Raw genomic sequence first — 27,731 nt, forward strand, 5'->3', positions numbered from 1 at the left:
TTGGGATGAAGTGATTAATGGAGTTCCACAAGGAACAGTTCTGGCCCCAATAATGTTTGCTATATATGGATAAAGAAATTGAAAGTTATATGAGCTTCTTTGCAGACAATGCAAAATTGTTGAAAAAAGTGAACACTCTAGATGATAGTGAGTCGCTACAGAGTGATCTCAATAAAGTATGGGAATGGAGTAGGAAGTGGGAGATGGAATTCAATATTAAGAAGTGTACTATAATGGAATTTGGAAAAAGCAAGAAAAGAATAGTGGGATCATATAAATTGGGAGAGGAAGAAATTAAAAAAGTAGAAAATGAGAAGGACCTGGGAGTCATTATTATGAATAATATGTCCCCTGAGAAACATATAAACAAAATTTTTGGAGAAACTTATAATTCAATAAGAACAATCAAAGTGGCATTTACATACCTGGACGAAGAAATGGTGAAGAAAATACTAATCACTTTGATAAGACCAAGATTGGAGTATGCAGTGACAATGTGGTCACCAAGTACAAAAAAAATGTATAACAAAACTTGAAAGAATACAAAGAGCAATTATGAAATTAGCACCAACACTCTCAGAACTATCATATGAAGAGAGACTAGCAAAACTTGAGCTACAGACATTAGAGTAACCTTCCTCTATCTTCCATTATCAACAAACATGCCTTGAGATAATTGACCACACAGAAACAGGCAGCTCCTCATGCCTGACAAACACCAGACCCACCCTAACCAATGAACCAATCAACACGCAGAGTCTCCTGCACCCCCATGAACCACAGCAACTTCCTATAAATACAGGTACTCCTCGTTTAACGACCTACTCGGTTAGCGACGACGCGGAGTTGCGACGGGCTTTATGACATTCGTTTAACGTAAATCTCCCGAAGGTACGACGTCGTGTACGATAATTAAGTTGGCTGAGGCAAATTTGTATGTTATAAATGAATTTCTGCGGTGGATATTACCTGTGAGGTAAAGTGTTCTGAAGCTTAGGTCTACATTACCATCCTGCAAGCTGCAAAAACTACCTGGGGTACAGTATATACCGGTAGTGGTAAATTTTTAGTTTCGACAATGGGCGCAATATAGCAATAGAAAATTAATTATTAATTTTGTAAATTATAATGTATCAAAGTAATATGCAATTTTGTGAGCGGAAATAAAAAAAAATGTGCTAAAACAAATTTCGTAAGTAACGAAGTCATGTCGGACGAATGGTACACCATGTTTGTTATGATAGATGCCGATGTCGAAGAAATAAAAGGATGTTGAATTCGTCTAACCTAAACTAAACTAACCTGACCTGTGTTTGATAAATCATTACCTGCAAATTAAATGTCATCCGGCTCGTCCTCGTTGTCGTCGTCGTGAGAGACGTTGGCAGACAAAATGTCGTCCCGATCCTATGCTACCGACTTCGTTCATTAGCATATTTTCTTGTAGTATGGTATTTTTTACTTTCATTTCCGCCCACAAAATTGCATATTACGTTGATACATTTTAATTTACAAAATTAATAATTAATTTTCTATTGCTATATTGCGCCCATGGTCGAAACTAAAAAAATACCCCGGTATTCAATATGGAATGTCAGCATACGCGGATTTGGTCATATACGGTAATTTCAGGAACCTAAGCACCGTAAATAAACAGTAAATAAAGCTTTAATGTACTGTATAAAAGAGGGAAAATACACGAAAATAAAGATACATGTATTGCTGGACATTGTACATACAGTACATGTACGTATATGTATACACTTTCGCTTAACGACCAATTCGGTTAACGAAGGCGCGCTGGTCCCAATTGTCGTCGTTAAACGAGGAGTGGTTGTACTAATGCATTCACATTCTGTAAATTATTACCTCTGAAGAAGCCTCATAAGGCAAAACCAGCCAGGAATAGTCTCTTTCCCAATTGTGTAATTTCCATTCTTACCACTCATACACCTGTCATGATGCCACAATATATGTATATATATGTATATATATATATGTATATATATATATACATATATATATATATATATATATATATATATACACACACACACAGGTAGAAATACAAATTCCTAAGACTGAGTTACAACTTCCAATGTCCAACTAATATGAATTGTGATAGGTTATGGGCCTCCTGAGAAACAAAATTTATCATATTCCTCTTCCGTGTCTTGAAGTGCCTGCTGCTAATATCTATTACTCTTTCATGTCCATCTCTATATAGTTTACAGAAACTTTATTCACTACCTAATGATAATTACTGATCCACAGACGTTTATACAAGTTTTTATGGAAGCCAAGCATACTTTTCTTTCACACAGAACCATACTTCTTCATGCCTACCACCAAGAAGCAGTCATTGCAAGGGCACCAGAAAAAGTGAGACATCATCTGAGGAAGTATGAAACAGGTATATCCCACAAGCCTATACTTAATACAGGGAGTCCTCGTTTTACTACAGTCTTGACTTCCACCATTTTGTAATTATGACACTGGCAGTGCTTGTACTTGTATGTTTTCCTTTGATGTTTATTTCTTTTTTCAATACTACAAACAACTAGCTGAAGTGTGGCAGAAGAATATGTCATCATGTGGCAATAGACCAAGGAAGGAGGTGTTTGTTAGTCTTGGTTGTGCACCATTTTAGATTACCATTCGCTCTAATTTGTTTTGCTTTTTTGGGAACTTTTTGTTTTTCATTATTGCTCCAATGAGTAAGGCAGGCTGTTCTGATGGCAGTTCATCAAAGAAAAGGGGAGCAATCACCATGGAAGGTCCTTACTTTGGCTGATTCCCACCTACACCGAAAATAGATTTACAGTTATGTTGGATTGGAACTCCATCATAACTCGAGGACCCCCTACACCATAACTCCACTGAATTAAATGTAAAATGCTAAGGTACTATATAAGAAGCCTGCTGGAATATTAGTGGTTTTAGATTTGCCTGTACTCGAAGTGTCTACACATGATACAAGGGATTTTGAGTTAGCGGTATATAACTGACATTATTTCATTCCTAGGAAATCATAGGAGTATGCCTTTGGTGGTCCTGTAAGATGGACATCAGAAAGAACCAACTTACCACTACTTTTAAAATCTACCAACGCACTTCACGTGGAGGTGCAGATATGTCAACTTTGACTTTTTCTCTTTTTTTCACACACGAAGTGATATCTGGTGACTAATAACCCCCCCTCCTCTGGCTCATCCTGCGAATCAATAATAGATAAAGGCCCACACAAATACAGTAGACAACTCCCCAAAATCTCTTCTGGGACAGATTTGTGGGATGGTCTGAAGATTGTTGCTAGCTACTGTGGTTTCCAATTAACGAATTTTCCAATTTACGAAACTCAGAGCAACAGTTATCATCATTAAGAAATATGCATGAACAAGTATTAATACTCACGTGATGTTGTGTTCATCAGTAAGTCCATATGGGATGGGTTTTTCTAGAAGTCGCCTAGCATCTGGGTTGGAGTACTGAGCGTCTGAGTTATCAGCAATGGTAGGTATGATGACTTCATCCACCACGTGTAGTATCTGTGCAGTGGTTGTACATGAAAATTGCGTTTCCTGATACTGTATACTATATATAATTTACACACATTTGGAGCTAAAAACGAACCATTCAGTGAAAGGAATTGACACAAGAGAAATAAGGGAGGAATCTTTCTAAATCTCAATTAAATTAGGTGTGAATATAACACATTACCCAGAGTTTGTGGAAAAATAGAATAAAGGGATAGTTAAAAGAAAGGCTAGTAATATGAGGGAGTACTGGGGATGAGGGAAGTAACATCAGCATTAGTAATGAAGAATTAGTCAAACATATTGATAGACTTGAAGCTACACAATCCCCAGGTACGGACGAAAAAATTCCCGAGTGTTTAAAGAGTGTAAATCTGAAATCTGCAACCAGTTAACCCTTTAAACTCCGATGACAAAATTCTTGTCATTTGGTCAAATAAAAAAAAATCATAAAACATCAAAATGTTTGATCAAACGCCAGAAAAATATGACGTCAGTCCTCGCGCAGTCAAGCCGCATCAGATGATATTCGGATGTACGGGCCGGCGCGAGGCCTACCATATCCGGTTTTTCATATCTACACCACAAGCGGCTGACATGAGTTGAATAGGTTAATGGAAATGTTTAATAAGTTGATAGACACTGGTTTTGTGCCTATTGCTTGGGGGCAAGCAAATGTTTTTTCTGTTTTCAAAAAGGGAGATAAATTGTTTATTTGCAACTATAGGCCAATCAGTTTGACATAATTTATGGGTAAAACGCTTGAATCAATAATAGCGAATAAAATCACAGCATGGGTTCTCCAAGATTTAGTTATGTGTAACAAATCTTCTATCTTTTTACACTAATGTCTGCAAGGCGTCAGGTAACAATGATAGTTTCGATGTTATTTATCTTTAATTAACCCATAGGCCATGGGATAGGAGGAAAAGTGCTTGAATGGATTAGAGCGTGGATCAGGGACAGAAAATAGCGGGTCACCATAAACGGTATAAAATCAAAATGGGGGATGGAATTCCCCAGGGCTCGGTTTTGGTTCCCTTAATGTTCATTATGTTTATAAACAACTTGGACGATGATATTAATAGTAGTATTAGTAAGTTTGCGGACGATACTAAAATAGGACACCTGATTAGGTCAGGAGAAGACGCCAAGATTCTGAAGGAAGGTCTTAAGAAATTGTTCACATGGTTGGTGAAGTGGCACATGGACTTTAAATGTATCAAAATATAGCATGTTCAACATAGGTTTACAAAACCCAGCAAGTAGGTGTAGCTTAGATAACACCTTTTTGGAGAAATCTGAGTGCGAGAGAGACTTGGGAGTTTTAGTGAGTCATGACCTTAAGTCCAGGAAACAATGCTTTAGCGCCAGGAAGAGAGACTACATTGGCGGGAAGTTCAACGCCTACAGAAGTGCGATATTGTGATATTACATGCTAAGTATTTTGTGATATTATATATTGGATAGAAAAATTCAGAGATATTAAACAGCAAAATGGCTGAAAAAAAATGGAAATTTAGATTTAAAAAGGAAACAGGTAAGAACTGGTTTGCCAATGTAGTGAGCGCGGGAACTATTGGTTGTTTTAAGAAATGGTTAGACAAATTTAGGGATGGGGATGATAGGTGGTAATGGACATGGAGCTACCTATTGTAGGTCATATGGTCTTGCAGTCTCCTTCATTATGTTCTTATCTTCTAATTTGAAGAGAGGAAGAGAAAAAAATGAAATATATATCTTTGATAAACGCAAAGATGAACCAAATTCTGCAGGTTTGTCAATGATTAACTGACAATCGAGGAAGAAATATCTAAGTAAATAGTGGAAGGAGAGGTATATAAATGCACCAACATCTGTGGCAAGAAACGGTAAAAGACTAGAAATATTCTTGATTCGTGTACATTAGGATTTGTCCAAGTAACAATACAAATTAAGAGATAAAACCTTGGTGAAAATGGAAAGGGCACCGACCGTTAGGATTTAGAAGTTAGATACAACATGTAAGTCAGGGGTTCTCAAACATTTACTTGTTACGTAGGCTACCCCCTGAGTTATCAGACCATCGACCCGTGGCCCCATTAATCTGACACAGCATATTGAATGGTAATATATCAAGACTAATTAAATATACAATAGTACCGCAATAGATATCAAATGGTTCAAGTTGTAATTACTTTAATCATGTATTAAGCATTAACACCAACACAAATATACAATGTTTTCCCTCTGCAATTTAAATATTTAAGTCATCTTTTGCCGGTCATCTAAGTACCACTGGAAACCGTCGCGCGTAACCCAGACGAAGACGATATTGTCGCCCCACTCTCGTTGTCGATACGCCATGTTTGCTCTGTATTTCTGTCGGAATGGCGGCATTCTGTAAATCAAAGCTAATATTTGGGAATATCTTTTCTAACTTAACCATACCGAAGTCCTCAGAAAACTATTTAACTAAACATAATATATCGTCGTGTTGGCGGCGACAGATAGGGTCACTCGAAATATGCCCAAAACCTGTTTTTGGGATGGTTGATATAAAAAAAAAACCTAGGGGGTATACAAAAAACATTTATTTCTAAAAAGTAACCGGAAAATATTGTGAATAATACAAAGGAAAGATGAATTCTAGCGTTTAACAACCGTATCTAATCGTTTAGATCCGGTATTTTACGGTCTGCATGTTACTGGGTCTTGGAATGGTTGATAACAGTTTTTGGTATGTTTAATATTTTCACATGTCGCAATGAATAAAAACTTTGCTTCGAATCATGATTTTTGCACCTGGCAACCTTCAAATGTTTATTTTTGAGCAAATCAGTCTAAAATATTAAATATTTTGCTGTTACTTTGAAGAAATAGATATTTTTGGTATCCTATCATGGCTTTTCGGTATTAACCATACCAAATACCGGAACTTGGCATATTTCGTGTGCAGACCGTAAAATATCGAACCCCGCTCGTACCAAGATCTAAGAATATAAGGTCTAACCACTTCCGACCGAATTTCGAGGGAGTTGGCGCAGCGAGCCCGTGAACGTCACCTGGCTGTTCAAAGTGGGGTTAGCGGGTCCTATAGCTGTCAGTTGAATTTGGTCCGTCGTTCGAAAATGACGTCGCTTTCGCTCGCACCGCTCCACTCAATTAGTTATATTCTGACAAATATGATATAAAATATATATATAAATATATATAAAATATTATAGTTCATGTCTATATATATGATATAATATATATGATATATAATATATATATATAATATATAAAATATTATAGTTCCTGTCTTCCTTGGCGTTTCACAGTTTTCTTCAGTGTATCACAAAGAGAAAATGGACGCATCCAAATGACGTCAGAAGCTGCGCAGAACTGCTCCAGCGGTTAGACCTATTTACTTAGACCTTGGCTCGTACGACACTGGCAATGTTATTTTCGGTCATACCCCACCTAATCACCTTCAAAATGTTGATGTCTCCCATGTGGTGATATACAATTCTTAGCATTTGAAAAATAAACTCCCCTTCAGCTGAAAAAAGCATTAAACCTTGGTTTAAAACCACTTTAAAAGAACAAGGTATCAATAAAAAAAAACTACCCAGAGTTTCGGTTGCCCTCAATTGCCCCCCCCCACCCCAACGAATCATATTGCCCACCTGAAAAACCTAATTGCCCACCTGTGGAGCGTACGCCCCACGTTGAGAAGCAGTACTAAAATATTAGACACGGTTGTTGAAACCTAGAATACAAATTTCCTTTGTACTATTCACAATATTTTGCGAGTAATTTGTAGGAATAGAAGTTTCTGGTATGCTCCCAAAGGTTTTTGACATCAACCATCACAAAATCCGATTTTTGGCATATTTCGAATGACCCGATCGTGACGACGAAGTGTTTTGTTTACTACGCAATGACAATACTCTCGTCTTTATTTACTTTTCCGTTACCAAATTAATCTATTTCTAAGAGACATTCTAAGTTAATTACACATCACCTACGAGAGATTGAAAAAATACAAAAATGCAGATTTTATGTAGATACGTCAAGTTCAACAATGACATGTAAACATCAAGATCTATATACACCAGGTCTAACCGTTTGAGCCGTCATCTGGCTGCTTTCGTTTTCTCTTTGTGAAACACTGAAGAAAAATGTGAAACGCTAAGGAAGACTGGAATTATTATATTCCCCCCCCCGTTATCTCTCTCTCTAGCTCATTGCTATTATCAGTGTGTGTGTGTTTGTGTATGTGTGTGTGTGTGTGCGCGTGTGTATTTATATACTTGTATTATACGGGAAGGGGAAATATCGTCGTGTGTGCTTATATGTGTACACGTTCACATGTGTGTGTATGTGTGCGTGTGTGTGTGTATGTGTGTGTGTGTGTGTATTTATATACTTGTATTTTACGGGAAGGGGAGATATCGTCGTGTGTGTTTATATGTGTACACGTTCACATTGTGTGTGTGTGTGTGTGTGCATTTATATACTTGAATTTTGCGGGAAGGGGAGATATCGTCGTATGTGCTTATATGTGTACACGTTCACATATGTGTGTACATGTGTGTGTGCGTGTGTGTTTGTGTGTGTGTGTATTTATATACTTGTGTTTTACGGGAAGGGGAGATATCGTCGTGTGTGCTTATATGTGTACATGTTCACATGTGTGTGTGTATGTGTGATTCATCTTGGTCTTTTGGATCACGTGTTGGACTCGTGATCGACAGCTATTTCCCTCCCGGAAGAGAGTTCAGAGCTCGTATGTCCGATCTATGAACTTACACGCACACACATCCCCAACTCCCCGCCCACGAGAGTTGGAGTAACGACTCGAAGCGCAGCGATACTGAAAAAAATTCAATGCTAGGCAAGATTCGAACCAGGTACCGCTGATACGTTTGTAACAAAAGTCTGAGTTTCTACCAACCGCGCGACCGAGATGTCTATACTTGTCAAGGTGTGTGTATTTATATATTTGTATTTTACGGAAAGAGGAGATACCGTCGTGTGTGCTTATATGTGTACACGTTCACATGCATGTGTGTGTGTGTGTGTGTGTGTGTGTGTGTGTGTGTGTGTGTGTGTGTGTGTGTGTGTGTGTGTGTGTGTGTGTGTGTGTTTATATACTTGTATTTTACGGGAAGGGGAGATATTGTCGTGTGTGCTTATATGTGTACACGTTCACATGTGCGTGTGTGTGTATTTGCAGGGAAACGATGAAAATTAACATTTGGCAGCAACATGTCCGTGCAACGAACCAGCTATAACTACCAGCGATGGGACGCGCGAACCCCACTTTGAGCAACCAGGTCGGAAGTGGTTAGACCTTGGTAAACATGACCGACCGTTTGTGCGCCTCGCCTAGTTTTTTAAAGTAAAAGATATATAAATAATGCTTAACATATAATGGATAATTGTATATTAAATACAATAGATAAGTTGATAGATAAATAGAAGTATTCTATCAATGATACTCTAACGTGTTTTTATCGTTATCATGATAAAGGTTCAATTTTTATGAAACGTGCGCCTTTCACCACTTCCTTTTACAGAAAACATAAAAAAAAAATAGAATAGAAAAAAAGGACTTACCTGAAGGTCATCTGCATTACTTTTAGCTCTGTGATTTGCACTTATAATCTTGGCGTTGTTGATGTAGTAGATTGTGTCTGTTAATCCTCCTCCAATCCTTGGGAGCTGCTCTCCGGACGGGAAGCGAGAGATGTAGAGACGCGGGTTTCCCGCCAATTCGGTGTTGATGTCGTTCGGGAGTTTCTCTACAGGGTAGGCGACGTTAACTGGGAAGAAATATCAAAGGATGTATTAATTTGTTGTGTTCTACCTACATGTAACATGCAAGAAACAAATAGCAACGTTCATGGGGTACAATCTGTTTCCCCTATTGGTAAAAATTGGCTCTAAACTTTATTTATTCATTTATTGACCATTTCTTCATGTATGGGCTCTAAACTTTATTTATTCATTTATTGACAATTTCTTCATGTATGGGCTCTCATGGAAGCTCCATCCATCGCCACATCCACGTTCACGTGTCCGATCACGGCCACTTCGTTTTCCTCACTTTTCGACATTGTACGAAACCGAAATAAACGACAAGGGTTCCTTTGCCGTAACCAGATTCACCCCACTGCAGGAGCCCAGGTGGCGAGGTGGAGAACAAGGAGGAGGAAGAGGAGGAGGAGGAGAAGGAGTCCTTCGCCACGATCAGAGGCTGTGGATTGACAGCCATTCTCGCCGTTAATTACCTGGCACGTAAGCGCGCGTGAGAGACACGAGGGGGTGGGGGGTGCTGGCGGTGCCGTCATCGAAAGTCTTGTCCATATGTGAAAGGAGGAAAGACAAACGACGCGTAGTCTTCCTGAAGTATTCCATTTCATCCTAATTTATTTGACTTGTTCATGTTTTTATTTCTATTCATTTCAACTTATACTCTTTATCTTCTATCTTATTCTATATTTCTTTATTCTTATTTTTACTTTATATATTTAATTTCCTATTCTATTTCATTTACTTCTATTTTGCTTAATTTATGTTTTCTATGTTTTATTCTATCTTATTATCAATATTGCTATTATCATTATTACTATAATTTTCATGATTATTGTTATTATTATCATCATCATTATAATGATCAATATCATCATTTATATATATGTTTATCAACATTATATATTTTAATTTTTCTATGAAGGTAGCTGATCATACGATATTTCATGTCGGCTTGTATATCTTGCACATTTGGGGAATTCATGATAATCAGGGCATCGCTATTTTTATACAGTCCTGGAATAGATGAGGATTTCCAACCAAGTTGTATAACGAGGCAACCAGCACTTACATTTTCACGAGTGTTTTTGCAACACGTTTAGCTAAAAATGCTTTTCTCGCAGTTTTGAAAGAAAATAAAATTGAGTGCTTCACAGAAAGTACACGACACGTTTCCGGGGGGGGGGGGGAGATGAAAGCCCCACCCCACAAGAAAAAAAAATTGTTTTAGAGAACAGTTTAGTAATATTATGTCGAACATCTATTTAATTCTTGGTGTCTGAAGAACTGAAAAAATATGCAGTGGTGGGTAGAAAGTATTTTAAAAACTTATGTATTTTTTTCTTGCTTTACTCTAGGCACGGGGCATATATTCGAATTTATATTAGAGGGATATCTGCCCCCCATCCCACTGCAAAAGAAAACAAACTGCGAGGCTGGGCCCACTTAGACCATACAAGTGTGTGTGTGTGTGTGTGTGTGTGTGTGTGTGTGTGTGTGTGTGTGTGTGTGTGTGTGTGTGTATGATTCACCATGGTCTTGGATCACGTGTTGGACTCGTGATCGACAGCTATTTCCCTCCCGCAAGAGTGCTCAGAGCTCATATGTGAACGATCTATGGGTATGTGACCTTACACGCACACACACACCCAACTACCCGCCCACCAGAGTCGGAGTAACGACTCGCAGCTCAGCGATGTTGAAATTATTTCAGCCCTGGACGGGATTCGAACCCGGACCGCCGTAGTGGCGGCCGCGATTTTTACCACTGCGCCATCGAGTTGTGTGTGTGTTTGCAAGCACACATTTGAATGTGGAAGGGTTCACGTGCTATAAGCATTTCTTTCTATATTTTTACTTTGTATGCATCTATGTATAATTGTGTGCCTTTATGGGTGCAGTGAAAAAAATATATAACTATTTATCATTCTCCTTTTTTTTCCTTCTCCTCCTCCTCCTCCTCCCTTCATCCCTATTCGCGGATGACGTCATGTCGTTCAACAACACAAGTAGTTTTAATAAAGATTAAAACAAAAGACGGCGACGCCGACTTCACCTCGTCTTCCAAAAGATCTAAATAAAACATTAAACTCCTTGAACACGGTGACGTTGTTTTATTTCTATTTCGATATCTTTATTTTTTTTTTCTGTTTTTTTTTTTTTTTGTCAGACGATTCTGTTCTCCTGAAGGAAGGACTCGGGAACAGAATGGAATTTCTATTATTCGAGACCATGTCTTGTTGAGAGAGAGAGAGAGAGAGAGAGAGAGAGAGAGCAAACTCTGCTACGGTGGCATTCTGGTGGCATTACGGTCGTCACTGTTGCCCTCTGTGTTCGTCGTGCTTCCAGGACAAAGAATGGCTGATAACTGTTGTATTCGAACGCAAGTCCGCGAAGTCCAAATTGTTAGCAATAGACAAGTAAATGAATAGATATATTTGTCAATTAATAAATCAATATTATGGACACATACACACACACACACGCACACACACACACACACACTCACACAAACACACACACACACACAAAAATATATATATATATATATATATATATATATATATATATATATATATATATATATATATGCCTACTTGGGCAGAAAATAGTAACAGCCAATGTTGGGCAACTTTCTTCATCTGTGTGATGGACCTTTGGCCTAAACGACGCCGCCCCTCATCCCATCACGACCCGACTCAGGACCCAGGTCGGCCCGTCAGATGCCTGACGTCATCCGTCGTTGTGGCACAGGAGGACCTACAACGTGTGCGCGACATGAGTGTGGAAGGGGTGAGTCAGCAGCCCAGTCGGTCGACCGAAGTGCGCCGGGAGCGGGAGGTTGCGGGAGTTCCTGTCTTTCGGACCGACTTACCCAAGTGGTACTGGACGAGCTTGCGGCCCTTTTTGCCCTGGTACTTGGCCATGGCCTCGTTCGTGGGCAAGAAGGCCGTGAAAGTCTGCTCGCTCAATTGGGCCGACAGCAGGTTGTCCGCCTCGATGATCGCCAGCATCTGAGAGGGAGAGAAAGAAAGACGCGGGGGTCAGTGGGTGACTAAGGGTTGCATAGAAAACGGAATATGGAAGATTTCATACTTCTTTTTACCTATTACCACATAATTGGTGTAATCACACGGCGATTTCAGACATGTTCTATCATGTTAGCTATCAAATGAATGTGAAGAATCAACTGGACATAATATTCTCCTTTTCAACGATGCTCTTTACCTGCTGGGGAGAAAGAGGGAGAAAGATGCAGAAAGAGAGAGAGAGAGATGAAGATGAAGAAGATACCCTCATACACCACAGGAAAGGCTTTGAAGTTTATTGTCTGTCCCAGCGACACCAAGTGAATAGGCCTTAACAATGATTTATATACTGCCTACTCGTGTGTGTGTGTGTGTGTGTGTGTGTGTGTGTGTGTGTGTGTGTGTGTGTGTGTGTGTGTGTGTGCGTGTGAGAGAGCGCCCTCTGACAACACAATGGCCTGCAGGCGAATGAATGGTGCGAACAATCTACGCATCGAAACTTTTGAAAGTGACGAGCAGGAAAACACGCATTAAACACGCGTGGACGAAGAACACGTCTTCTCAATAACGTTGGCGTATGTCGAACGTTTCCTGTGCCAAGCGCCGGGGGGCACCAAACGTTTAACTTAATAATTTATCCATTTATTCATTTATTTATTTATTTAAATGCATTACATAGGAAGAGCATGCCGACGGGAGACCTTTTGGTCCATAACTAGGTCGGGTGTTCGATGTTAGCTTTGCATTTTTAATCTCTAATTCGAGCTGAGGGAAGACCACCCAGACTGACGAGAGTGAAAGGACAGTATATACCCAGCCAGTCAGTCTGTCAGTCAGTCAGTCAGTCAGTCAGTCACAGATGCTGAATGGTAAGTTAGGGGAAATCATTCAGAAAGTCCGTGCATCTACAGGTCAGTCAGCCAGTCAGGCTGTCAGTCAGAGTCATGTTGCCCATCAGTCAGTCGATCAGGCAATCCATTCCGCCAGTCAGTTCATCGATCAGGCAATCCATTCCGTCAGTCAGTTCATCGATCAGTCATTATCTCGTCAGTTATTTCACCGCCCTCGTGCTCGTCCGTCAGTTAGTCAGTCAGTCACTCGTTATTCGATTCATCAGTCAATCTGTCAGCGAGTCATTCAGCCCAGCCCCTCCCTCAGTCCGTTGGTCCGTCAGCCTTCTCGCTGACCACGGGCTGATCAGAGACAGCTGTCGTCGTCCTCGTAGAGGAGAAGGAGGAAAAAGAGGAGGGAGAGGTGGAGGAGGAGGGAGCAGAAGAGGAGATGGAAGAGGAGGAGAAGGTGGAAGAGGAGGAGGAAGATGAGGCGGGGAGGGGAAGGAGGAGGGGAGGAGGAGGAGGGGAGGAGAGGAGGAGGAGGGGAGGAATAGGAGGAGGGAGAGGTAGAGGGAGGGGAGGAGGAGGAGGAAGAGGTAGAGGGAGGGGAGGAGGAGGAGGAAGAAGAGGAGGGAGTGGGGGAAGAGGAGGAGGAGAAGGAGGAGGAAGGGGAGGGAGTGGAAGAGGAGGTGGTAGTGGGGTAAGAGGAGGAAGAGGAGGAGGAGAAAGAGGAGGGAATGGGGGAAGAGGAGGGAGTGGGGTAAGAGGAGGAGGGGGAGGAGTAAGAGGAGGAGGAGGAGGAGTATGAGGAGGAGGAGTAGGAGGAGTAAGAGGAGTACGAGGAGGAGGAGTAAAAGGAGTAGGAGGAACAGAAGGAAGAGGAGGAGGAGGAGGATAAGGAGGAAGAAGAGGGCAAGGAAGATGAGGAGGATGAGGAGGAAGAAGGGGATACGGAAGATGAGGAGGAGGAAGTGGAGAAGTTGGAGGAGGAGGAGGAGGAGTACACCGCGAGAAAAGGCGCGTTGAGGCACCAGGGCCGGGGGGGGAGGGGGGGTTTGCAGATCACCCGAGTGTGGTGCTAAACACCCCGAGAGGCACAAAGGTCCCCGGGCCGCCGCCGCTTGGTGAGGATTAGAACCGCCACGTGACGCTTCCTCCCCCCTCCCCCTCCCCCCTCCCCCACTTTTTTATGCCTTCCAGATCCATTACCCCCTTGCTCCAGGCACAAGCTAATGGTCGCCAACTGTACACCAAGGGTATTAAGAGGGTGATACAGCAGCCCTTTCCCTATCTCCCCCCACCCCAACCCCCACCCAGCACCACTACCTAAGCTCCCCCCCACCCACCCTCCTTCCCGTAAAACATACACCAACCCCCTCCCAACCCTCTGTTCCCCTCCACTATCCCCCCTCCCACCCCAGAAATGTTCAAACCCCCAATGCCTGAAGAGCAAAGGGTGTACAAGGCTTATGTACAGTCTATTACAAAAGTATCGTCTTATGGTTAACGAGTAAATAATAAAACGTGGTAGCTTATACGAGCTTAACGCCTTCCGTGCAGTGTGACATTTTTATTTTTATTCTGGCTGCTGCCAGGCGATTTTATTCAAGTTATATAAGTTAATTCATTTGTGTCCGTGTTTGTCATTAAATGATACTTAGTTCTAGCCTAGCCTAACCTAATTCATTCCATCCCAACCTAACGTCTAAGATTTATTTTTCAAATGACGATACTTAGTCTACCTGAAGATGACCTAAACTATTCTAACCTGACCTAACCTAACGTTTTTTAAGAGTTTTGCTCAATTGGCAATACCTAGTCTAACTTAACCTATCCTAACCTAACCTAACGTTCTTTAAGATTTTTCCCCAAATGATAATACTTAAACTAGCCTACGATGACCTACCCTATCCTAAATTTACGTGTATCTGACTACTTAAGGATACTTTGTTCAAATAATGATATATAATCTAGCCAATTATGACATGACCTATCCTAACCTATTCTGACCTAACCTAACGTTCTTGAAGATTTTTTTTCCAAACAACAATACTTAAACTAGCCGAACATGACCTAACCTATCCTAAACTTATGTATATCTGACTACTTTAGGAGATTTTGTTCAAATAATGATATCATCTAGCCAATTATGACATGACCTATCCTAACCTACTCTGACCTAATCTACGTCATAACTTCTTCTTGAGGAGAAAAGTCGTCGACGTTTTCTCGTCATTCTCCTCCTGTGAGCGACGCATCAACTTTATAGCTCTTGAAATTCAATGAGGCCATTTCTATCTCCGATTATCTATTCTCTTCTTAATCAAATTAGTTGCCTTAGAAAATTTATTTCTTGTGAGGATGAAGGGGAATTAGAAGAGAAAATAAAGGAAAAGAAAGGGAAGAAGAAAAAGAAGACATAGACGATGATGGAAAAGAAAAAAGAAGAAAGGGGGCAAGGAGGAGGAGGAGGAGGAGGAGGAGGAGAAGAAGAGGAAGAATAAGAAGAGGAAGAAGAAGAAAAAGGAAGAAGAAGAAGTAGAAGAAATAGTAGAAGAAGAAGAAGAAAGAAAAATAAAAGATGAAGAAAGAAGAGGAAGAAGAAAGAGGAAGTAGTGATTACTACTTGACTGTTTTGAGTTACGAGTCGGGGGTGGGGGGGGGGGGTCGGAGGTTGTATTCCGTGGGTAACACGAAAACCAGTTCCGGGTAACGAGTATCCGATATTCGAAGTCGATCGGGTAATTCATCCAAAGGCCTTCGGGCTCGGCACAGCCCGACCTCGGGTATCGATGGTCAAGGGCGGGGTGGGAACCTCGGAGGATCCGAGGGGGGAATTGGGCGTCGTTCTCGGTCATGATGGAACGCCTTCGGGGGTAATGAGAGAGATAATCAGGGAGAGACCTTGGGCAACAGAGGGGAAAGGGAGGGTGGGGAGGGAAGGGGAGGGGTGGAGAGGGAAGGGGAGGAATGGAGAGGGAAGGGGAGGGGGAAAGGAGGGGTATGAAGGGGAAGGGGGAAGGGTAGGGGAGAGAAGGGGAGGAAAGGGGAAGAGGAGGGGAGGGAAGGGAAGGAAAGGAGGAATGGGAGGGGAATGAGGGGGGAAGGAGAGGGGAGGGGAGGGAAGTGAGGGTATGGGACAAGAGAGGACGGAAAGGTGAAGAAAGGGAGAGGAGAAAGAAGAGGGTATGGGAGAGGAGGGGAGGGGAAGTGGGAGGGACAAGTAAGGATGAATAGAGAAAAGGGGGAATAACGGGATGAGAAAGAAAAGGGGATGAAGCTGGGGAGGGGAGGGAAGAAAGAGAAAAGGAGAGCAAAGGAAGAGATAATGGAGGGGAGGGGAGGGGAGGGGAGGGGAGAGGAGGGGAGGGGTTAGGGATGAGACAAGAGGGGTAACTGAGGGTAATGGGGTAGGGGTGGGGGTCTATGGGAGGGGGAAGTGTAAACGGGGTTACAAACAAGGAGGAGGGTTAAGAGTAATGAAGGAGAAGAAAAACGGGGACAAATGAGAACGAACTGGCGGTGGGGGGAGGGGGAAGGGGGGTGGGAGGGGCGGAGGAGGGGGAGGGGGATATTCGACGGTAATAACCAGCGCTTCTAGCCATGGGGATACTATCAAACCGAAGAGATGAAGTCGGAGAGTTGGTAAAAGAGAGATGCAAGGAAATCGCTTGAAATGGGGGACAGCATAAGTTCAAACTGACCAACATTTTTTTTAAATTAATAGTGATTAGTTTCTGATCAAAAAAAGAATACTGCGTTACAGTGGTCCTTAGGGGTGTCACTGAAGTGACATACGGTGGCTGGTAAAGAGAAGAAAAAAGTTGTGGAGGGGGGAGGAATGGGGGAAGAAAGAGAAATAGACTAGGGATAGGGGAGAAAGGAGGGAAATTGACGTAATAGAAATAGGGAAGGTTGGGGAGGGAGGAGGAGGAGGAAGAGGAGGGGAAGAAGAAGAAGAAGAAGAAGAAGAAGAAGAAGAAGGAGGAGGAGGAGGAGGAGGAGAAAGGGGGAGGAAGGGGAGGGACCCTCGTGCTAAAAGAGGTACGATAAAGAATCAAAGAATCAGTAGTCTGATTGGGAGGAACTGTAAGGAGCTTTGGAGGGGCGAAACTGCAAAAAGGCATATGGAGGTGGAGACAGGGAGGGAGGGAGAAGGGGAAGTGGGAGGGAAAGGGGGAAGGAATGGGGATGAAGGGAGGAGAAGATGAAAGAATGGTAAGAAGGAAGAAGGAAATGAAAGAGAGGAAGAAGGGAAAATGGGAAGGTGGAACAAAGAAAATGGGGAAGGGATGGGGGGAAATGCCTGGAAAAAAGGAGAAGGGGTTTCTGGTAATGGGTAAGAAGGTAGCCGAGATGAAGTGGGGGGAAGGGGGGATACAGAACCGCCCCTCCTCGCCCCCCACCCCTTTGTGCTGACCTCTCTTCTCTTCTGTAACGCTCTGCTTGCTGTTCCCCCCCACCTCATCCCAAACTGTTCTCCCTCCACACTCCCACCTCCCAACCAACTTTCTCACAACTCATCGTCACTGCCTCTACATCTCCCAATACCTCTGATGTTCCTCCTCCTCCTCTTCCTCCTCCCTGTAATCCGTACACCAGCATAATCCGCCTTTTGACACGAAGCCCCCTTCCTTCCCTCCATCACTCCCCTCCACCTCCCTATTCCACACCTGCACTCCGCTCTAAGTAATGCCCAGTTGTATCCCCCACCCCGTCCACCCGCCCAGAACTCCCCTTTACTCCTCACTCACTCGAAGTTATCTCTCCCCGCCTTCTGCCGAGTGCGTCCTGATGGGTTCTGCCTCGCTGTGCAGGACCCTCTCGCGATCTGTGATAGATCTTATCCATTCTGTGCGGGGAACTATTTGGTCTGATTCCAGTCAGGGGAAGGCCGGCGTTAGAGAGTCACTTCCCACTCCCCTCGACCCCCCCCTCTCTCTCTCTCTCTCTCTCTCTCTCTCTCTCTCTCTCTCTCTCTCTCTCTCTCTCTCTCTCTCTCTCTCTCTCTCTCGGCGGACTTCAGAGGTGCCGGGGTTTAGTGTCGAAGCACTTGGATCGTAAAGGAGGGTTCTATAAGCTAGATCCTATCTATTATTACTAGTTTCCATCAGGCACCAGCTAGATCTCCATTTCTATTGGACTTCTCTCTGGCTGGTCTGGGCTGAAATGATGGCCATCGTTTCCCTGTAGTCCTGAACACATTCAGGCGATACTTGTGATTTCATTCTGGCTACTGCCAGATTATTTCGTTGGTCTAAGCGACGCCCCCCTCGCCAATGGAGTTAACCATCTAAGCCTGGCAACCCTAATTATTCTCCCTCGGGTTCTACAGCCCTAATTATTCGTCTTCAGGCTTTGTGGCCTTAACTGTTCGCATTCGGGTCCTGTACAATCAGTAAGGCCTCCTTGGCCTGACCCACACGGACTTCGGTCCCTTCCGGGAGCCAATCCCCATTTTCATGGGGCTGCGGGTTTGATGTAGGGTTTCCCTAATTTATGAGGGTTTCTTTAATTCACCTAAGTCCCTTCCTGCGAACCCTAAGCTCCCACCCCCTTGCCCCTTCGGTCTTTTATCACTAAGCCCCTTGAGCGCTTCCTTGGGCTAATGGCGGTCAGCGTGTCCCCGGCCGAAGATTCTTGCACGTACTCGTGAGGAGCCTACCCCAGAAGCCTCGACCGAAATCGACACGAACTCGTGCCAAAGGCTCGTTTCACACGTATCGACTTTCGCCGTGCGCCGTCCACGACACGGCGCGGCGTAGTGCTCTCAAACAACCATGGGTGTCTTTGAACACTCGCACATCACGACCACGGCCACGTGTGAAAACGTCCATAGACACGCGTGGCTAATTGAGAGCACGACGTCGTGTCGTGGTCGGAGCACGGCGAAAGGTCGATACATATGAAACGAGCCTAAGAGGATGACGAGACCCTAACGGCGGTATTCTTAAAAAAATCTTTCCTTATATAAATCTTATATAAAGCATTGGAAGGGAAAGATTTATATAAGGAAAGATTTTTTTAAGAAGACCACCGCAAGAATCTTACGGTGGTATTCTTATAAAAAAAAGTTCTTTCCTTATATAAATATTTCCCTTCCAAGGATTTATATAAGATTTATATAAAGAAAGAATTTCTTTAAGAATACCACCGTAAGATTCCGACTGGTCTACGGGAGCTACGAAATTTCATGGTTGAGATTATTTCTCCCTTTGAGTTTATTTGTCTATCCAGTCTTGTGGGTCTTAAACTGGGTTTGATCGAACCCCTGGGGTTCGGTGAGTCTGTCTGTCTCTCTCTCTCTCTCTCTCTCTCTCTCTCTCTCTCTCTCTCTCTCTCTCTCTCTCTCTCTCTCACGACACAAAAGGAGCAGACTTTGTTGCAAAAATGACACGAGAGTGGCACTTGCCAAGTTGTAGCCGCGCTTTTCTGAACTTGTCTCTGAAAATCAACAGCAGAAGTCACATTGATTCCCGGCAAGTATTCATTGAGTTCACGTTTTTGTTTTTGTGTGAAAGGCATGTTTTGTTGGTTTTGTTCTTCGATCACAGTGATTTTGTCTGCAACTGATGGATGGATCACTTCGTACACTAACAAAATATGTACCCATATTTTGAAGAAATTATATATTATCTTCACTTTTATATTCATCCTTATATTTTGTATATATATTATATATTCATATTATATTTATCTTTATACTTTGTTACTTTGTTCGTGAACGCACGGATGAAACTTGCAAGGAACAATACCTCTAACAAGGCTAAGAACCACTGATCTAGTCGTTTATCTACTCGTTTAGTTTAACTATATATTCGATGTACACGTGAGCTGTGACTATATATACAAGGTACGTGTATGTCTACGCGAGTTCCGCGGCAAGGACAGACTGACCACATCGAGGAGGGGAGACCTTTTTTTTTTTTATTTTTTTTTTTTACGAGTTTCAGATTCGCTTGTAAATGACTGCCGGAAGAAGATTCCTTCGAGTGAATAGAATCGCCTGTAGACACCCAGAGTAATATATAAAGATGAAATAGGCAAGAACTGATTTACCAATACAAGGGTTAATGAATGGAATAGACTTAGTAACCATGTAGTGAGCGCTGAAACTATCGGTTGTTTTTAGAGGTTAGATAGCTTTATAGATGGGGAGGATAGGTGGCAATGACATGGAACTGCCTAGTGTAGGCCTTACGGTCTCCTGCAGTCTCCTTCATTCTTATGTTTTTACATATTAGTGATCCAATCGCAAAGATGTCTCTCCACAGGAAGTCCGGCAGAGCCAAAGGGAAGAAGTTAGGCTGTTTGATTCACCATGGTCTTGGATCACGTGCCGGACTCGTGATCGACATCTATTTCCCTCTTCGAAGAGAGCTCAGAGCTCATATATGACCGATCTATGGGTAATGCTGCGCGCGCGCGCGTGTGTGTGTGTGTGTGTGATTCACCACGGTCTCGGACCACGTGCCAAACTCATGATCGACAGCTATTACCCTCCTGGGTGAGAGCTTAGAAGTTATGTATTGTCCGATCTATCGGTAATGCTGTGACCTCACACACACACACACACACACACACACACACACACACACACACACACACACACACACACACGCACACACACACACGCACACACACACGCACACACACACGCACACACACACACACACGCACACACACACACACACACCGGCTCCTTGCTCAAGGGAGCGGGTACGACTTGGAGTGCTATGATGCTTGCTCTGGGCGTAGACTAAACTCAAAACCGCTTAGTTAGCGGGCCAAGTCGGTACAAGTGCATCAGCAAGCCTTGATCTATCACGTGACCAATATGTCGAAGGAGGTGGGAGAGGGCTGAGACATGGTCTTTAAAAAAAAAAAAAAATTACTTGTCTTTCGTGAGTCGACGCAAGCCCTCTCATCTGCGCCGAGGGGGCCGCTCGCGGTACAACCCCTCGATAATCCCATACAGACACTATCTCCATCAAACACACACACACGAGCAAGCGCGCACGCACACGAGCAAGCGCGCACGCACTCACACACACACACACGCACACACACAGACAGGAAATTTCAGCATCGTTGCACCACGAGTCGGCATTCCAGGATCTGGTGGGCTAGGAATTGTGTGTGTGTGTGTGTGTGTGTGTGTGTGTGTGTGTGTGTGTGTGTGTGTGTGTGTGTGTGTGTGTGTGTGTGTGTGTGTGTGTGTGTGTGTTTACCTAGTTATATTTTACGATGTCCCGCCTTTGTATCTCGCAGTGTCTAGTTTGCTTTTATATTCGTGAATGGTTTTTGCACACACCACTGTTTCGTCCAGTTTGTTTCAAGTGTCCACCACTCCGTGTGGAAAACAGGTCTTCTTCACATCTCTTCTATAACTATCTTTTTTGAGTTTCTTTCCATGTCCTCTTGTGTTTCTATTGTCCCAATTTAACAAGTCCTCTCTATCGAGTATTTCTGTGCCCTTCATGATTCTATAGATGGTCAGTAGGTCGCCTCTCTCTTCTTTGCTCCAATGTCGATAGCTCCAATTTAGCCAGTCTCTCTTCATATGACAAGTTTGAAGGTGCTGGAGCCATTTTTGTGGTTGCTCTGTGGATTCTTTCAATTTTCTTTATATTCTTTTTGGTACTGGGTGACCACAATGTCACCGCATATTCTAGTTTAGGCCTTATCAGTATGATTAATATTTTTTTTTAATAATTTCTTCGTCCAAATAGGTAAATGCCATTTTATTGATCTTAGTAAGTTATGGGATTCTCCGACAATTTTGTTTATTTATCAGAGGACAAGACGTTTGAGATGATTACTCCCAGATCTTTTTCAGATCCCACTTTCTTTACCTCCTTAGTTCCAATTTCATGTTGTCCTGATATTCTATTTTTACTTTTTCCGAACTCCATTATGCTACACTTCTTAATGTTGAAGTCCACTTCCCATTTCTGACTTCACTTTCAAACCTTATTCAGGTCTTCCTGTAGTGATTCGCAATCCGTTTCGGTTTTTACTTTCCTCAACAATTTTGCGTCGTCTGCAAAGAAGTTCATGTAACATTGCACATCATCATCCATGTCATTCACATAAATAGCAAACATTATTGGAGCCAATACAGATCCTTGCGGAACTCCACTAATCACCATCCAACCTGAATATTTTTCTGAGCACTACTTTCATCTTTCTACCATTCAGGAAGTACTCCATCCATTTTAGCAGGTTGCCTTGTATCTCTCTTATATTTTCCAGTTTTTAAAATATTCTTTTGTGTGGTGCCTTGTCGAAAGCTTTTTGTAAGTCCAAGAAAGCACAATCAACCCATCCATCTCTTTCTTGTATTATATCTATTAGTCTTGAGTAAAAACAGGTTAAATTTGTGGTACATGATCTTCCCTGTCTGAACCCAAATTGTCTTGGGTTTATTATATTATTTTCTTCCAGGTGTTTTACCCATCTATTCTTGATCATTTTCTCACAAATTTTGGCTGTAGTGCTTGTTTGTGAGACCGGTCTATTGTTAGTTGGTTTTCTTTGTTTCCTCCCTTATATATTGGTACAATGTTGGCATTTTCACAGTCTTTTGGTATTTTTCCTTCTTTAAATGAGCAACTTATTATGTTATATATTTTGTCCATCTGTTCTTCCTTGCAATCTTTTAGAATCCAATTTGCAATTCTCTCCGGGCCATGTGATTTCCTAACATCAAGGTTTGTTAAATGTTCCATTATTTCTTTTTGTTATTATTATTTCACTCATGGGGGGAGATCGCACTTCACTTCTCCCTAGTGAAAACCGACTTGAAGTGATTACTCATGACTTCGGGCATCTCTCATCTTCTGTGTATTCTGTATTTCCTTGGCGTAGTTTTACCATTTCCTGTTTATTTTTAAGTTTACCATTCACATATATGTGTGTGTGTGTGTGTGTGTGTGTGTGTGTGTGTGTGTGTGTGTGTGTGTGTGTGTGTGTGTGTGTGTGTGTGTGTGTGTGTGTGTGTGTGTGTGTGTGTGTGTGTGTGTGTGTGTGTGTGTGTGTGTGTGTGTGTGTGTGTGTGTGTGTGTGTGTGGATGCATGTGTGTGACCGCGTGTGTGCAAGTCTGCGAGTGTGCAACTCCAGAACTGTTTAAGTGCGTGCGTGCGCGCGCGCCTTATAATGGTAGTTAGCCTACATGGCTGGCATTTAGAATGTCGCTCTAATGTGTTGGCCTATACGGTCCTCTATGTCGACATTTACTCATATGGACGGGTATTCCTGTGCCCTTTGTAAGGGCAAGGCGCATCTCCTTTCGAGCGACGTCGTTAATGGGGAGTTCTTATCTTCAAGATGGAGTCTTGTTATCAAACCATTATCTGTGGGACAAGCCTCTCTACTCTTATTCATGAAGAGAAATTTCCGTTTTCTTTTCTTTATTTTGTCATCATTATGAAATACGACAGTGTTGAAGAACTAAGCCCAACAATTTAAACATCTTAAATGAATCTGAATTTCGAAATTTAATTTCTTTATCTAAATTCTAAGAGTCTGCTAATATATCAGACGCAGATTTTAAACCAAGCAGCGTATTTTCTAGGTTTTGTCCTGCCACCTAAATATATTTTGCTAAAGGGAGAGCCTGGTTCTGAGGCGGTCAACTGGTTTGTTATTTTGCACGTCTGCCGCTTTGTCAGCGCAGTAGAAAAAATGTCAACAGTTTACAATGGTCCTCTTGCATACACTCTGCTCGCCCGTTGTAAATATTTCGCAAACATAGGAGCCCCTTCGCATTGCACAGGGTCAACTTTTCCTGCGTTCCTCCAGGGCGCTTTTTCATTAGCCAGGTGCGTTTTGTATCTGCAGAGCAAAAGAAGAAACTGTATTGCTTTTAAACGTAGTTCTTCTTTGTGTCTAGCCAAACGGTCTGCTTTAAGCTCCGCCCCCTCACTCCGCTGCCGACGCGCCGACGTGACGTCATCAACCTTTGCTGGGCGCTCGACCTACTGCATTGTACAGTCTATAGACGTTAGGAGAAATAATTATTTTAATTCCCTGTCAACTGAATAACGTTTGGGGTAACTTATAAATCACTGATGATCGAGGTATTCCTGGAAAGAGGGATATTTTGGCCTTAGGAATGTCTGAGTATAGAGAACATCCCATTCTCTTATTCTGTGTCATTTCGGGCTGCAGTTCCGACAACACTGCAGGGTCTCGTTGCTCCCGAAAGACGTGGTGGAGGGTCGCAACTGCCGAATATATTTCATGACCATTTTCTTGGACAGAGCCACCGACGAGAAACTCCACCGTGGACGCGTTCCATTCGATCTTGTTGATATGGACCTGGTAACGTGCGCACTTACATCATCTTCCTCGCATTCAATGCGCGCCCAGTTTCCCGGGAGACAAGCGAAGGTTTCTATCACCCCCCCCCTTCCCTTCCAACTCTCTCTCTCTCTCCTTAGCAATGGAGGTAGACGTCCTACTCTCTCGTTTGAAAAACGTGGGCAACCCATGTATCAGGCATGGCACGTCTTTACATACTTTGTTGTGGTAGTCGTCAGGCGATTTTACTTAGCTTCTAGGAAGACTTGTGAGTTTTTTTTAATTCTTCTTTCTGTACTTTTGGTCCTTCACCACTTCCAACACATTTTTTGTTCTACGGTTTTCCCGTTCTCGCATGAGAGAGAGAGAGAGAGAGAGAGAGAGAGAGAGAGAGAGAGAGAGAGAGAGAGAGAAGGGAGAGAGAGAGAGTGAGAAGGGGAGGGAGACAGCAAAAAATCTACGTATGCACACAGGCGCACGCGCACACGCACACTTACGGTGACCGAAAGCAGTGGGTTCGAATCCTACATGCGACTGTCATAAAAATGATCACACACACTTCTTGGTATTTTTTGTTTCGTCTCTCCACCTACTCCTCTTCTTCCTCCTCCTCCTTCGCCCCTTTTTCCTCCCCCCGGCCGACCCCTATGGTTAAAGTTACTCCCAACCCTACAAAATCAACCGGCCGTGTCTCCCTTCAAATCACGATACCCCCCCCACTCACCCAAAATCAACCTCCCTCGTCGAGCGTGTTCTCCCTCTTGATGCAAATGTGGCCCCCTCCCTCCCTTCCTTCCTTGTTCTCCCTCACCGCCCTTTCTTAAGATCTCGCCAACCTTCTCCCCACCCTCAACTATCGCCTCGATTTGCCTCTTCTCAGATCCCCACCCTCCCATACCCTAGCCTCATTTCTTCCAATTCTTTCATCCTTTTGTCTCTCTCTATCCTCCCCCTCCTCTATCCTTTTCTCCCTTCTCCCCACTCTTTCCCTCTTGGCTCCTCCCCCCCGGCTGCCTTGTTCCCCCCCATTCCACCTTTTCCCTCCCTACCCTGTTCCCCCTTCCCCCCACCCCCAGGGGATACTTTCTTTCATTCCCCGCCATCATCTTCTCTTTGCCCTCTTCCCGTTTTCTCTATTATCACTTCCCACCACCCGGTTCCCCCATTTTCTTTGTAGGCCTACCGCTCTTATGTACGGCACAGCTGTGGCGCACTGGTTTCGATCACGCCTCACACCTCGTGGACCCGTGTTCGAATCCGATGGCCATCAGCGATTGTCACTTCCTCCGGCAGTCCGAGTGCTTAAGGCAAAGGTGGCGACTTCGGTCGGTGTTGAGACTTGTCGAGCTACAAGACACGGGTTCCTCTCTCTCTCTCTTTTCTTCCATCGTGTTCAGTTCCCCTCTGGTATCAACTGAGTGGGTTGTGTAGTCTTGATATCTTTCTAGAACCACCTAGAGAAACGACCTAGTGTCTAGATCGTTAATGACTTAGTGTAGATACAAGAAATGTCTTACGGACTTCGTCGAGAACCTCACAGGCGCCGCCAGCCTCCCCCCCCCAAAAAAAAAAAAAAAAATACGCTGTTCTTCTTCGTCATTCATGCAGCCTTTCGACTTGTGGGGGGGGATGCTTTTGACAACCCTGAGGGTCATAAAGCCCCCGGGGCAGCCAGTCAGTCCTCACTTCGGCCCCTTCCTCCCTTCCCCTTACGCTGTGTGAAGTCTTCCACTACATGAGAAAACTTCATTAAGTGTGTAAACAGTTCCTTCAATTCACTCTCCCCCCAAAAAAAAGCAAATTTGAAAATAAAAATAGATAAATAAATAGGGGTGGGGGGGGGGGTCGTTCAGTCCACAAGAACTGTCTTCAGCCCCCGCACAGCTTTATGAAGGTCTTCTGGTCCACAGGAAGACAACCACTTCTAGTCCGGAGACAATAATAACCCCCCCCAACTCCCCCCCCCCCGACCTGACCTGACCTGACCCGACCATGGTCCCTAACTCCCTACTGACGACCTATAACAAGGCCTCCCTAACGAGGTCCCATTTCCCTGCAGACGTGACACTCTGGGGACCCGCGGCCGCAAACACCACGTCCTTCGGTGCCACGCCCTTAGGGCACTCGCTGGGGAGGGGGGGGGGAGACTCCTTCGCCAAACTCCCACTTCCGAGACCGTCCATGTCGTGGTGGGGGAAACGAGGGCCTTGGTGGTGAATGTGGTGAGGGTGGCGGTTGTGGTGAGGGTGATGATTGTGGTGGTGGTAGTAGTGGTGAGCTTGGTGTGGTTATTGAGTGGGAGTGATGGTTGTGGCGATGTTGGTGGTGGTAGTGGCGGATGTGGTGAGGGTAATGATTGTGGTGGTGGTAGTAGTGGTGAGCTTGGTGTGGTTACTGAGTGGGAGTGATGGTTGTGGCGATGTTGGTGGTGGTGGTGGCGGATGTGGTGAGGGTAATGATTGTGGTGGTGGTGGTAGTAATGGTGAGGTTGGTGTGATTGTGGTGGTGGTAGTGGTGGTGAGGGAGACGACAGCTGTGGTGGTGAATGTCGTGGTGATTTTTGTGGTGGTAGCAGTGGTAAAGATGGTGGTGATGGTTGTGGTGGTGGTGAGGGTGGTTGTAGTGGTGAGAGCGGTGGTGATGACAAAGGTGGTGATGTGATAGTGGACCTTAAGTTGTGTTTACTTAGTGAACACCAGACTATGCACTCTCTTCCCCCCTCTCCCACACTCTCTCTCTCTCTCTCTCTCTCTCTCTCTCTTCCCCTCTCACATTCTCCCTCTCCCTCCCTCCCTCTATATCTCTTTTTAAAAAAAATATATATAAATACCGTGACCAATAACCAGGAGCAGATGTGGCCTTGGCTGCTGGCCGCTGCGTCCAATAACCACAGACCCTGAGGCCGATAAAGCAGTCTTGGGCCAAGAAAGAGGAGGTGTCTGAGGGAGGGGAGGGGAGGGGGAAACGGGGGGAGAGGATAAGGGAGGGGGGATCCAAAAGTAGACTTCCAGTCTACCATCAAGGAGGGGGGGGAGGAGGCGATTTACTAGATTCAGTGGGGAGGGGGCTGGGGAGGGGAAAGGGCAAGGGGAAGGAGGAGGGGGAGAGGGAAGGGGAGGGGGGGGAAGTGATCTTATTGGAGTCAATCTTATACTTTTTTTTTGTGGTTGTCTACATTTTGAGTTTAATATTCTTTTTACTCATGCGCTCTACAAAAAATCTATTCTAATGCAAGGCAGTTTAAACT

General features: G+C 43.6%; 1 protein-coding gene across 3 annotated transcripts in view; it reads right to left on the reverse strand.

Moving 5' to 3' along the window:
- Positions 1-27,731, reverse strand: part of Fas1 (fasciclin 1 Fas1 domain-containing) — a 443,263-nt gene that overhangs the window by 90,219 nt on the left and 325,313 nt on the right. For all 3 annotated transcript variants that reach the window (XM_076188166.1, XM_076188165.1, XM_076188163.1), the window contains exons 2-4: positions 12,193-12,331; positions 9,123-9,328; positions 3,415-3,548 (exon numbers count right to left, since the gene is read on the reverse strand). In XM_076188166.1, the coding sequence (XP_076044281.1) occupies positions 3,415-3,548; positions 9,123-9,328; positions 12,193-12,331 (479 nt within the window). The remainder of the gene's footprint in view (positions 1-3,414; positions 3,549-9,122; positions 9,329-12,192; positions 12,332-27,731) is intronic.

Source organism: Oratosquilla oratoria, chromosome 7 (assembly GCF_046742065.1).
Source record: "Oratosquilla oratoria isolate Oo_2021 chromosome 7, ASM4674206v1, whole genome shotgun sequence".
NCBI lineage: Eukaryota > Metazoa > Arthropoda > Malacostraca > Stomatopoda > Squillidae > Oratosquilla > Oratosquilla oratoria.